This window comes from Salarias fasciatus, chromosome 13 (genome assembly GCF_902148845.1).
Source record: "Salarias fasciatus chromosome 13, fSalaFa1.1, whole genome shotgun sequence".
NCBI lineage: Eukaryota > Metazoa > Chordata > Actinopteri > Blenniiformes > Blenniidae > Salarias > Salarias fasciatus.
In genome coordinates this window covers 24,422,883-24,436,234 of record NC_043757.1, presented here as the reverse complement: position 1 = coordinate 24,436,234, position 13,352 = coordinate 24,422,883, and the positions used below count along the sequence as shown (strand labels likewise).

General features: G+C 47.5%; 3 protein-coding genes across 3 annotated transcripts; 1 reads left to right on the top strand and 2 right to left on the bottom strand.

Annotated features, from left to right (window-relative positions):
* Positions 1 to 218: 218 nt before the first annotated feature.
* Positions 219 to 4,099, bottom strand: prdx3 (peroxiredoxin 3). The gene is made up of 7 exons (XM_030106260.1): positions 4,038 to 4,099; positions 1,850 to 1,952; positions 1,173 to 1,314; positions 938 to 1,073; positions 685 to 788; positions 447 to 612; positions 219 to 361 (listed from the first exon to the last, which is right to left on the bottom strand). Exons 1-7 carry the CDS (start codon positions 4,071 to 4,073, stop codon positions 311 to 313), a joined length of 738 nt encoding a protein of 245 aa, XP_029962120.1. The 5' UTR covers positions 4,074 to 4,099; the 3' UTR covers positions 219 to 310.
* A 1,377-nt stretch (positions 4,100 to 5,476) lies between these two features.
* sfxn4 (sideroflexin 4) lies at positions 5,477 to 8,305 on the top strand. Its single transcript, XM_030107361.1, has 14 exons — positions 5,477 to 5,623; positions 5,703 to 5,768; positions 5,845 to 5,904; positions 5,985 to 6,011; positions 6,317 to 6,371; positions 6,936 to 6,961; positions 7,047 to 7,100; positions 7,179 to 7,241; positions 7,332 to 7,403; positions 7,510 to 7,600; positions 7,669 to 7,784; positions 7,859 to 7,944; positions 8,027 to 8,144; positions 8,222 to 8,305. The coding sequence occupies exons 1-14, from the start codon at positions 5,585 to 5,587 to the stop codon at positions 8,297 to 8,299; spliced, it is 951 nt and encodes a 316-aa protein (XP_029963221.1). The 5' UTR covers positions 5,477 to 5,584; the 3' UTR covers positions 8,300 to 8,305.
* Positions 8,306 to 8,554: 249 nt separating this feature from the next.
* On the bottom strand, positions 8,555 to 12,688 carry dennd10 (DENN domain containing 10). The gene is made up of 10 exons (XM_030107360.1): positions 12,552 to 12,688; positions 12,187 to 12,241; positions 11,852 to 12,048; positions 11,257 to 11,336; positions 11,033 to 11,181; positions 10,599 to 10,710; positions 10,417 to 10,517; positions 10,204 to 10,311; positions 10,038 to 10,132; positions 8,555 to 9,974 (listed from the first exon to the last, which is right to left on the bottom strand). Exons 2-10 carry the CDS (start codon positions 12,230 to 12,232, stop codon positions 9,807 to 9,809), a joined length of 1,056 nt encoding a protein of 351 aa, XP_029963220.1. The 5' UTR covers positions 12,233 to 12,241; positions 12,552 to 12,688; the 3' UTR covers positions 8,555 to 9,806.
* Between the last annotated feature and the right edge of the window lie 664 nt (positions 12,689 to 13,352).

Here is a 13,352-nt window from a genome sequence, read left to right as displayed (position 1 = left end):
ATGTCCGACAGACATTTTGAACCTGCATATTAACTTGCTGTAAAAAGAGAAAATAAACATGTTTATGTACAGGGGTTATTCCGTGTGCTTCTGACTCCGACAGGAAACATTAGATCAACACTCCGCGGCTCAGAAACTTCGGTTTAATCAGTGAGGAGCAGCGAACACAGCCTGAAGAGCTCTCCACAATCTGCCACATTCACCAACGCTCACAGCTGTCGGGTACAAAGAATATATTTATTGAGTAAATACATCTAAACTGGAGGAGAACACTTGGGGTTTTTTTAAGCTTGTACCAAGTGTTGAGAACTCAGTTGACTTTTTCAAAGTACTCCTTGGATCCCTCCGGGGTCGGTTTGATCTGAAAAGCAGACGGTTGCACCAGATTAACTTTCAAGTCGACGAGAAGCGGCCCGGCGGCAGCGGAGCTCGGCGGCGCCACTCACCGTGGGGGACTCGGGGGTCCAGCTGGCCGGACACACCTCTCCGTGGGTCTCCACGAACTGGAAGGCCTTGACCAGGCGGAGGGTTTCCTCCACGCAGCGGCCCACCGGCAGGTCGTTGACGCTCATGTGCTTCACCACGCCGTGCGGGTCGATGATGAACAGACCTCTGGACGAACAGCGCGGATCAGTTTCCTCCGATCCGCCGCGGAGGAGAGGCGGAACCGGACGGCGGACTCACCTCAGGGCGATGCCCGGCCCCTCCAGCAGCACGCCGTAGTCCCTGGAGATCTGCTTGTTGAGGTCTGACAGCAGCGGGATGTGGATGCTCCCCAGGCCTCCCACCTGCCCACACAGCAGGACACACACGTCTTTAACACACACACACACACACACACTACTTCCTGAAGTCCTCCAACAAAGAAGAAAACTCGGTTGAACCTTGAACAGTGTGTGTGTTACTGATTAATCCCCACACCGAGGAGTGTGTGTACCTTTCGTGGCGTGTTGATCCAGGCCAGGTGGGTGAAGTGGGAGTCCACCGACACCCCCACCACCTCACAGTTGACGTCGTGGAACTCGCTGGCCTTGTCGCTGAACGAGATGATCTCTGTTGGACACACAAACGTGCTGCGGCGCCACAGCCACGGGGAGGGGGGAGGGGATCAGGACTCAATCACGTACGATATAACCGCTCCATGCCAACAGGCTGGTTTCTCCAGGACTTACAAATCCAGCGGGTAGAAGAAGAGAACCAGGTATTTGCCCTTGAAGTCCTCCAGACTCATCTCCTTGAACTCGCCGTTGAGGACGGCGGTCGCCTTAAACGCCGGAGCGGGCTGAGTGACGGCGGCGGCCCACCGGGACGCTCCTGATGCAGAAACGTCAAACAGAACGGATTCATTCAGCGGGACAGGAAGACGTTGACACTTCTTCTTTTGTATCAATGGATGAGCGAGAGCAAGCCCCGCCTCGTAATCTAATGAGGTTATGGTCAGTCATGACAGCGGAATGAAAACAAGACAAAACATTCAGGGTCTGTTTATTCAAACCAAGGTAAAGCCAAGGTTCCAGCGGTGGAGAGAGACGCCGATGAACCCTTATCTGACGTGAAGATAACGTGGAGCTACAAGCTCATTTTTTACTGACAAACACCATCTGCATGTTCAATATTTCAGTGATCAATCTCTTCTGATAAGATCTCAGGATTCCTTGTCTTACATTTCGAGACAAAGTGGAGTCATTAATCAGCAGGAGCCATGTGGAAACGGGGTGTGTGTCGGCGGTCCTGACATGAACACTTCACCACGACCAGTTGTGCTCTTTGACCCGGAGAGCGTGGATGGCAGGAATCTGTCTCTGCCGCTACGTGCTGCGAGAGCTGTGATTGTGGTCGTGTTACACACCAGAGGAGAAGCAGCATCTCTGGAGCGCCGGAGCGGCCAGGACTCTCGCGGCGCCGCCTCGGCCGGCGGCCGCCGCTTTCAGCCCTGCAGCTGCAACCCTTGCCTACACAAACAGAAAACACACAATGAAAAGGAAACCTAACAAAATACATAAATATACAGTGTTTAAAGCCTCTGAAGTGCTCTCAAGTGTGTTTTCTCCTAGTTTGAACTTTGACTTTTTCTCTCAACTGTTCTGCCGTTTGTGATCTTCCTTTGTGATTCTGACTGAAGTAAATAAAAAAGATCACGAGTAGTGGGAAATTAATAGGAAACTCAGTGGCTGCGGTTTAAAAGCTTCAGATTCAAAGGTGTTGAAGCCGTGATGGAAACGCTGAAGGTCCGTCCTTCATGAAAGGAAGAGTTTTCTTTCACTTCAGTGTCGAGTGAGACGGTGAAGCCTGATGCAAATTGGCGAGGCTTGTTTAAGAAACCTTGACAAACGCTGGTGAAATGGAGCTTTTGATGCACTTGAGACTCCAGACGAGTTTTGTCAGGCTTCATAAAACTTGTGCTGTTCAAAATATTCAGAGCCTTTTTACGCGGCAATGACTTCAGGTGAAAACACAAAACTTTGGTTGGGTTCTGATTGTCTGTTTCCATGACAACGGTGCTTGGAGACACTGAAAACACAACTTTTTAGAAGCGGATCCCAGGGTGGAACGATTGGGCTCCGTCATATGTGAGAAAACACGACTTTCTGAAAACGCTCAGGGCCCGTTTCCCTGTCGACGCTGCTAACTCAGCTCCATAAAAACCAACAACAGCACCTACTAGTGGAGCAACATGGAAACTACATCATTTCAGCATTTCTGTGTAAACTGACATCATTTTCAAAACGTTGCTGTGTAAATCTGGAACTTCTCTGAAACAAAAACGATGAGATTTCATTGAAATGTCGTGTAAATGGGACTTTGGTTACATAACAGGTCCTGTATGAATGTGTCACATTATAAGAACTCTTATCCCAGCAGATCTCAGCCTTCAGTGAGGACTGTGAGCTGCTTTCAGCTGTTTTCCTTCTGCTAACATATTTTGGAGTAAGTGAGGGAAAGGCTGCCATGGCAACGTAAAGCGCCTTTAGCACAGAACAGTGGTTTATTTCGACAGGAATTAAGTGCTTTTCTGAGACATTAAAGAAGTCTTTGAGAGATACTCTCATTGGAAGGAAAAGTGGAGCTGCACTGCTATCTGGAGGTCTGACAGTTGACCACATGGCACCACACCCAAAGCTGATATCACAACAACAAAACATGCCGACACCAAACGAACGACCAGTTTGTGCCGTCATGTCTTAAAAAGAACTTATAACATGCATCTAAAATACCATCTTTTATTGAAATTAACTAAGTGTTTAGCTGTTAATTTCTATCTTATACGTACATTTCCTCTGTTATCTTGATGTTGCATCATTATATAAAACCGTGGACATTTTAATGCCTTGCTGCTGTGATGGGGAAGACTTTGCACAAGTTCTGTGGTGTTCTACCCTGTCCTGCATAAAACTTTGCATTTTAACATTTCACTTTGTAGTTATTCTATGTCACGCCATCAACGCTGAGCATAACAGCTGCATGCAAGCTGCTCAATCTTTATTGGAAACAATGTAGAATGAAGGTTACTTTTAAGTATTTAACCATTTGTTTGGTAGATAGGCAAGCCAGATTGGAGGATTGGAGCCACTTATGCAACTGAGCACTACTCATTAATGCATTAAATTTACCAGCTCTAGTTGAACGACATTAGATACACCTGGTTTTTTTTTTTGTTATGAGCAGTGTAGAGAAGACTCTAAACTCTGAAACAGACTCAAGTCCCTCGCAAACATGATTTTTCCTACACCCGTCACGTTAGAATTCAATAAATCCACGCGCATGTTGTATTTCTAGTGTTCAAAGTTGCCCTGACCTTGAATTTATTGGGCTACCCCCCCCTGAGCCATGTGCGTCCCACAGAGCGGCCGCGGACCACAGGTTGGCAGCGCTCTGTCATAAGTGCGACACACGCGAGCCGACGGCAGATTAACCGACGGCGGCCGTGGAGGCCGGCTTTCTACGGGTCGGCGCAGCGGGAGCGGCGGAGGCACACGGCGGACCGGACACGGGACAGACTAAACATCTAAACATCACAAGCGACAGGTTTCACTCACAGAGGTCCCGAGGATTCTCCCCACGGTGGCCGCCATCTTTCTGTCCCTGGGGGGCGGGGCCAGCGTCCTCTTGCGTCATTTACGTGCCTACGCGACGCAACAAATACAGAACATTCACTCTGCTGCTGTTAAAAAAATAAACTTTCAGGACAAAAGAGGCGAAATCAAAGACGGAGAGCAGTAAGCAGGATTCATTTCAACTTGAAAACACATTTTAGACATATTTAGACGTGCTGCCTTCAGGTACCCTCCACATGTGGAGGAAACCATAAAACTCAAGTGGAATGAATAATAAGAACTACTGTCTGAATGTATTTGCTCTGTTTACTCCTGTTTGTTTTAATTTAATTTCGAGTGTAGGAGGCACCCTGGACAGGTCACAGTCCATCACAGGACAAACACAGAGACACAAAACCACACACACTCACACCTCTGGGGAAATTTAGGGTCACCAATAAACGTCATATGCATATTTATATAGACTGCTGGAGGAAAGTCACACACACACACACACACACACACACACACACACAGGGAAAACAGAGACAAGATCTTCTTGCTCAAGTCAAGAGGGCTAACCAGTACTCCACTCTGTATTATTCTCTTTTTTTTTTTTTTTCTTAATATCCTCTATCGATCCCTCTCTGAGAAATACTTTCATCACATTGAATCCATCCTGAGTTTCAAGGAGGTCAATGCTGTAGTGTGGCATCTGGCGTGGTGCTGGGGGTCAAAGGTCTTCTTCAGGGGACCCTCAGTGGTGACCTGTCAGCTGTTGGAAGTCCCAATTTTCTGTATTTACCAATCCTGGGATGTAGTCAGCAGCCACATTACCACATCCTGAGGGTCAAGGATCTTGCTCAGAGAGCCACAGTAGTCCGCTTTGGGATTTGAACCTGCAAAAGCTTAATCCCAAATTCACTCCTCTAAGCTTCTAGGCCACCGCTTTAAATACCTGAACTCTTTCCAGCTTTTTAATGCTTCTGACATTTTTGATCAAGATTTTCTTTCTCTCATTGAGTGCACTTTATTGTAAAATGCATGATATGAATACATACGTATATTTCTCAGTCACTGTAGACATTTCCTGTCTGAAGACATTACATGTTTTCACAACTGTTGAAGAATTCAGCACAAATATAAAAATGTAGGGACAAATATTCATTAGAAACACAAATTTACCCTATTAAAAATCCAAAATAAATAAAAAAATTAAATTAAAAATCCTCTTAAATAATTATCCACAAATACCTACAAATAATTACAAGTAGATGTCAACGCTAGTCTTGCGCTCTCTCCTAAAAAAAAAAAAACAAAACCTGAACTTGTATAAAGTAGATGTCCAGATTGCTGATGTTTTTTTGCTGTCCGTGAATGCAGCATAAAGCTTAACTGAACACGTGACCAAATGCGGAAGTGTAAGTACAGCTTGACCTCAGCAGCATGGAGGAGTCCTGCTCATAGGAGCTTCATCACAGTAGTTTATCCCCGTTTCCCCCCTGATATAATTTATTTATTTATAAGAGGTTAATGTCCCGGCGGCCCTGATGGATCCGAACCTGTTATATTGGAGAACAGAGGGCCAGGTAACCTCAGTCCTCAGCAGCACTCACCTCCTTTATCACTCAGCTGTGTGTATTTTGACTGAAACCTATTTGCTGTCAGTCTTTTTTCAGCCGCGTGCGGACCTGGTTCAGTCTGCTGGACCCGGCCCTCCTGCTGGCCTCCGATGTGAGAGATCACCTGCGATGCTGCGAGATGAGTAGAAATAAAACCTCCTGTTTAACACATCTCTCCTTCCCCCCAGCCTGAAATACAGAAGGCTCACTCTCTCCTTGCTGGGAGGCTGGAAGAACTGGGTCAAAAGGTCAGTTCAGGTTCAGCTGCATCGGCAGAACAAAGTGATGCAGATTGTTTAACATTTTATTTTCCTCCTTTCCTCTGCAGGATGAAGCTGCGGCGACCCTCTCACTTGTAAGTCACTACAGATATTCTGACATTTCTGCAGAATGAGACTCAGAGGTGGAGACTTTCTGCTACAGACTACAGGAAAGAGGCAGAATGTTAGAATATGTTGGAATGTAGCAGTGAAACATGGTGAGTGAGGAAAGACAGAAGCTCAGTAGGGTTCAACCTAAAGCAGTTTCACTAGAAAATGGCCTGAAGCAGCTGGAAGCTTTATGACACAGAGAAGTCAAGCCTCAGCAGCAGGGAGTGTGTCTGCCTCCTGTTCTGCTTTCAAACACTCTGCTCAGTCCCGACGTCGTCTCTGTCTGCAGTCCTCGGTCCACGCCGACTCCGGCGCTCCTCTGCCTCTGGTTTTCCGTCCTCCAGGTAACCTCAGCTTGACTTTCAGTCTTGCTCGGGGTTTTTTATCCACTGCTATTAAATGTAACTCAGGATGTAGTGAACACGTGCACTGTCAAAAAACACAAATGATTAAGAGTTCTGCATTTTTATTCTTGACACTTTTACTGTTATGTCTGTTATCCGCACATAGCAGTAAGTAAAAACCTTTAAAGTTAAGAGTTAATTTATTTTTATGTCATGACCTGATTCATGAAATATTTCAGTCCTGATATATAGGTAGTTTCTTTATTCACATTAAAAAAAACCCTCTTTATAAACTTTGACTCTGTTGAAATATGTATTTTCAGGTGAGATATAAAAGTAATTTCTATATTTCACCCTGAGTGACAATAATTTTCACCACTTGATATTTTTTCCATTTTACTCCCAAAGCTGTTTGTGCCTGAACTATAAAGCCTAATACCTGATGAGATCAGGAGCTTTACTGCCTTGAAAATGTAATCCGAATCAATAAGAATCCTAATTTGAGCGGCTTCTTATGCAGCAGCTGGAACAAATGTGATCCGTTATCAAATCTTTTTCTTGCAGCTGTGCTTCCAGTATCAGGACCTCTGGTGAGTCTCTCTTCCTGCACGGATACCTGAGCTTCCTTTTCCTCGTTCCTCTGTCAAAGCTGTTTTTGGGCTCTTTGCTTCGCAGGTTGTCGCCAGCCTTCTGCCTCACAGCACCGTCAAACCCGCTCTCTTCTGGCAGGTAATTAACTGCAGCCACCGCTGAGGCTGAGCTATTCTCCCCTCTGAACATGTTAAATGTTGGCCCGTCTGCTCGCAGTTCCTGCTGCAGAGCTACTACGCCGGGTTCAACTTCGCCCACAGAAATCGCTCATCAGAGCAGGTAATGTGGCCCACTTGCTGGAATCCTCCTGTAATCTTTTTGCCCTGCTTCTGCCGCCGCTTCACCGTCTCCCTCTTTATCTCTCTGCAGCAGGGCGCGGAGACCGGCCTGCGGCAGCTGCTGCTGGTGGCGGGAACCGTCTCCTACGCGGCGTGCGCCGGGGTGCGTACGGCGCGATAGTGCCCACGGCGCCTGATGAGACGCTCTGAAAGTTTCTGCTCAGTGTTACCAGGCTCACCTGAGGTTCTGATTCAAGCCTCTGTTTCAGGCCCTCCCTCAGATCTTCGTTAACCGACTCAACATCACCAGTCCTCCCGTCCAGGCCTTCCTCAGGTCGGCGCTGCCGGTCCCGCTCTCAGGTAACTCCTCCTGCAGTGACTCGTCCTGGCGGTATGTACGCAGTACCAACACGTGTGACCTTTCCCAGCCGCTCTGGCCTTCTTCAGCGTTTTCACCATAAGGAGCGAGGAGTCCGAAACCGGCGTCCAGGTGTTCGATCAGCAGGGAAACCTGGCCGGCGTCTCCAAGGCAGCAGGGAAACAGGTGAGAAACGGATGAGACCCGGATGAAACCTGCATCGTCTGAACGGGACCCGTTATTTCCTCTCTCCTCCCCAGGCTGTGAGAGAGACGGCTCTGTCGCGGGCGGCGCTGTTCGGAGCGACGGCTGCGTTTCCCAACCTGCTGCTTCTGCTGCTGAAGAGGTCAGTCGGCCTCCTCGGGTCTGCTTTCCGAACATCCCCGACCCTCAAGCCGTCAGGACTGAGCGCAGGTTCTCCCTCACAGGACCAGACTCTTCCAGAGGAACTCCCTGCTGGCGGCGCCGGTCCGCCACGTCAGCACGGCGCTGGTCCTGGGCCTCATGCTCCCCGTCTCATTCAGCCTCTTCCCACAGCTGGGGACGGTGAGATCCGGAACCCCCGCTGCGCCGCCCGCCCGGCTCGGCCTCGGCCTCGGCTGACCCTGGCCTTGTTTTTACAGATAAAGCGGGAAGAGTTGGAGGAGGAGCTGCAGGCCGGAGCAGCCGGAGGACACTTGTTCTACCACCGAGGACTCTGAGGAACAGCAGCAGCGACGGACTGGGAGACGGAGAGCAGCTGCTTCCTCCCGTATCCACGTTCCCATCAGTCTCAGCCCACTTTTTGATATTAAATTTATTCTGTTGGAATATTAGACACATCTGTAGCAAATATTACATCAGTTCATGAAAATACATTTAGGTTTTTTTTTTTTTTTTTAAACTTACATGGTCGTTTCTCTGTATTGCACTCGCTGTCTCACCTGAATTACCGAGCCGTCTGTTTGGCAATATGGAGAGTAATGGAGTTAAAAAAAAAAAAACGGTTAATGCAATAAAAATCTCTGACAACATGAAGGCTGACAAGCTTCATCTGCTTGTTGTGAGGCAATATTAGATATTAGTAAAATACAAAATAAACAGAACGGTGCAATTTCACTCGAGCAGTGATGCGAGGACTACACCGAACAGTTAATGGGGAATTAATTAATCAGCAGCAGCAGCAGCAGCTGAGCATTGTCTCCACAGGATCACGCTGCAAGATAACAACTGTCGAGAAGCAGCTTGAAGAGACCAAATGCTGTTTTCCACAGAGATCTGATCTGGACTCACTGTGCTTACTCTGCAGTTGCCAAAAAGAAAAAAAAAAAAAAAAGTGCGTAGATCAGTTTGAAAATGGAGTTTTGTCCATGAGCATCTGGAAATGGGAAAAGAGCTAATGTGCTTCTTTCAGTATGTAAACTAAGAAACATGAAGTCAGAAATTGGTGTTTGGTGGATTGTTTCTTTGTTGTAATAATCTCATTTGACAATAACTCTCATAATACTGAGGAGTCTGTTTATGTCCGTATTTGTAAGGCACGTGCATTTGAGGGATGAGCGGCAGAATTTGAGAAGCACCAATAAAAGACGAGCGAAATCCAGGGAAACCAAACCATCTGGGGTGTAACAACGTCGGCTCTGCCGCTCATCCCGCAAATGCATCCTCCTTACAAACATGGCGGCGTTTAAAGGGAACACAGGGCTTTCCACTGAGGAAGCGTCGGTGAAACAAAGAAACCATCTCCGGAACTCAAACTGACTGACTTTTTAACTTTTAAGGAATCAACTAAGTATGAATCCATAGGCTTAGATTAAACAATTTGGAATCAAAGTCGCAGATAAAACTGAGAAAAGAATAAAAACCTGCCGCATTTTGTGCATAAATGAAATGTGTATCCAAAGCTGAGTTCTGAACCACTGATCCCACCGTTCAGACCTGAACCTCATCCTGTCTGAAACATTTTATCCGCTTATTAAACCCGTCTCAGCCGTCTGCCAGGGGAGGATTCAAGCATGTTTACACTGGCGCTCCACAGGAAGTGTGTTTTCTGACGTGCTTCTGATGAAAAATCGATCTCTGTGGTGTGTTTGATTCTGGGAAAACGTTGCATATTGACAGTTTGTATTAAAAATGAGATGCTGCTCAGACTTCTGCTCCTCGCGTCAGGATTTCAGCGGACAGACCGACGCTCATCTCGGCTGCACGGCCTCAGTAGAAAACCAGAGTTCATATCCGTAGGAGCTGCTCGGCGGCCGCCAAATGAAAGAGGAAGTTCTCGGTGGCCGGGGGGAAGTGGCGCTGCTTCAGGCCCTCCAGCGTGATCTTGGAGTCCTGGCCCTCATCGGCCAGCGTCACCAGGCTGGAGATGAGCTCTCTGGTCTTGACAGAAATGTCCTGCGGGCGAACGCGAGGTTAGACCGGCGGCCGCGGCTCTAACAGCCGACGGCGAGTTCTCACCTTGATGACCTGACTGTCGGAGCGCTCGGCGTCCTCGGCCGACTGGACGATCAGCTGACCGATGTCCTTGTGCAGCTTCCCCATCGCCATGGCCTCTGCGGTGAAACACCGGGCGTCAGTCTGAGGGAGTCGGTGCGCGCCGCTCGCTCCTTCCACCACACCGTACCTTTGGCGCTCTGGGATACCGTGATGACGCTTTCCGGGAGGTTCACGAACACGTCGAACAAGTCCGATCTGTTGCTCACTTCCGGATCCACGAACCCGGCGACGTACGCTGCGAAGGAGAGGCTGAATAAACACTCGGTTTTCTCGCCGCTCCACCGCAGCGGACTCTGCAAGACGAGACCGCTTCCTGTCAGCTGCGCGAACGGAGACGCACCGGGACACTTCTTCAGGTCCTCCAGCTCGGCGTCAGCCAGGTGCACGTACGGGTGCAGGATGGACCAGTCCTTCCTGTGCCACGTCAGAGCCGGCAGCACTCTGGAAGAGAGGAGAGACGGGGCGGGGTCACGGTCGGCCGCCGGTCCGGGGTCAGAGGCTCACGGCGAGGTCGACGCTCACCGAGTGAACTCCAGCAAGGCCTCGATCCGAGGGTGGTGCACCACCACCCGCTTCTTCAGCAGCAGCGCCGTGTACAGGATGATGGTCTCCATCCCGAACTGAGACACCACGTCTGAGAGGAGGACAGACAGTCACGTGCACGTTGACGCTCACGGCAAGTCGTGGTTTTTGTTTAAATGAGGAAATACCCAACGTTTTATCTTTCATCCACGCTAAAGGCTGTCAGGATCGTTTTGTAGTTACAAAAGAAACTGAAAATGAAAACATTGTTCCTTAAAACTGTTCCTCAAAAAGATTTCACATCACATCAAATCCTATGAATGCTGAAATCAGTTTTTAAAAGTGTATGGCTTCACTTTTGGACCACCAGCCTTATATTTCACACCTCCCCGTTCAAGTGTGCGACTCAGCCCTGAACTACCGGAGCGTCTGACCTTTGATGGACCCTGCCAGGTACGCCTTCCGGACGTCGTAGTCCTTGATGAGGAAGGAGCCGTTCTCGTCGCTCTGACAGATTCCCTTGGTGAGGACGGTGATGTAGGCCTCCATCATCTTCACCGGGCTGCCGTGTTTGACGTACATCCTGAGGACGACACTTCCCTCCATGAGTCCCACTCAAACCGCTAAATGGCGAGGAGCTGGATCTGCTGCTCGTTACCTGCAGAGGATCCGGCTGAGCGCAGCGTACTTCTCAGGGTTGAAGTCTTTTGCTGTCACAACTATTGAAAAATGAGTGACCTTGGAGGGGGAACATAAGAGGAGAAATAAGAACATAAATCAAAACAAATACTCTAATTAAATTACCCGGAGGAGTATCTGCAGTAAAAAAGAAAAATAGCTGAACAGAATACAAATTAGAAGGCCTTAAGTACGACCATGTTTATCCTGTGCAAAGCAAATCCAGAGATTTATGAGAAAACTAATGTGGAAACAGAAAGATTTCTCAGTTTTCAGAGGGGGACTATGTGTAGCGAGCAGCACGTAGCTTTCTGCTTCTTGTTTTCTGTTAGATACAGCGAGAGCTGACGTGAAAAGCTGGCATGTTTGAACTGAAACCTTTATCAAAAACCTGCTGTTAGTAGAAATACATCCACAACAGAGGGAAACATGACGTTTCCCAAACACAGGGGCATGCACTGATGATCTCCCGGTTATTAAATTCAAACCCCTAAGACATCAGTATCATTTACTTGAATGCTTTTGTATTTATTTAAGTCATATGGAGACACCAAATGCAGATCATGTCACAGTACCTTGTTCAGGGCAGTGGGTTCCTGCACCTCCACCGTGCTGATGTAGTACCAGGTACGACTAAACTGGCCAAAGACAAAGGTGTGGAAGTCCCGGCCATCCTGTGTCAGACAGCACTTCCTGAGCAGGACCTGCCTCATGTCAGAGCCCACTGACGGGTAGCACCACACCCACAGCGTGTCTCCGTTCACATCTTTCTCTGGTGGGAATCGAACACAGGAAGGATGTTCACACAGTGAGGGACACTTCTGGGTCACGTTGCTGTCATGTGATGCTGCAGCTGAATGTTGAGCGGCTCATTTCACCAGAAATTCACAACCAAGGGGCTCAAACTCACCGATTAGCCCGACGCTCAACATCAGCTGCGTTTCAGTCGCTGCCATGTCCCATACCTGGAGGAATTCAGAGCCACGGGTCAGCCGGTGTTTCCGATTATCTGGTTTCCCTGTTAACTGGTGACCGACCTCCTTCAGCGTCCGCGGTTGTTACTAGCAACAGCAAATGTTAAAACGCCACAGAAATGTTTCAAAGTCTCATACCTTTTATGATTCTTATATTGACACCTGCTGTTACAAGCAGCACAAACGACGGACGCGAAAGACAGACGGTCACCAATTACCGGGGAGACCAGTTAATCCGAAACACAGGACAGGGAGCAGACTTCAGACGCCTTGGAAGACCCACAGAGAGCCGCCTGCTCACCTTGAAAGCTCCGGGGAGCTTCAGGAGTCACAGAGGGACGCTGGGAGGATTTAAGTCGACAGACGAAGAGCTGAAAACCGTCTGTGGCCCTGATGTGGACTCCGGAGATGTCAACACACCTTCCTCCCTCTCTTCCCTCTTCCGGGACACGCTGCTCTCAGCCAATCACAGCACGCCGGTATGCTGCGTTCCTGTACCACGGAAATAATAAGTAAAAATTAAATTTTGCTCCCTTTGTAAAAATTCTCTGTGAAATTTGAATTTGAGTTTTATCCACTGTTTTAAAATTGATACATTACATAAATACACAGAACAACAGAAATTAGTTTAAGTTTTTTTTACAGGAAAAGAAAAAATATTTCAGTAATATGCTTCATATATTTACATTAAAGACAAAACATAATCAATCATATTCTGTTCAAATATTCAAAGTACCTTTTGAGAAGTAACACATTGACAAAACACATCGTAAAGTTTCTTTCTCAACACTTCATTGATGCGCAAAAAGTAAAATCATATAATAAAAAAAAATATATTGTTGCTACTGTTTATTGTTTCATGGTCCCCACTTGTTGCCACAGTAGTGATTACTATTCTTCCTGACGTTCAAAAAGAGATGTTTTCATTATATGATACTAATAGATAACTCTTACATAAACATTTCCAATGCACAAATGGCCAAAATAGAAACATTCACAGCCAAAACCAAAACTAAAACATAGCAGAAAAAATCACAAGAAACCCAAGAAAACATACAACATACTTTTTAACAAAATCAATATAAATGCAAAATAATTTATT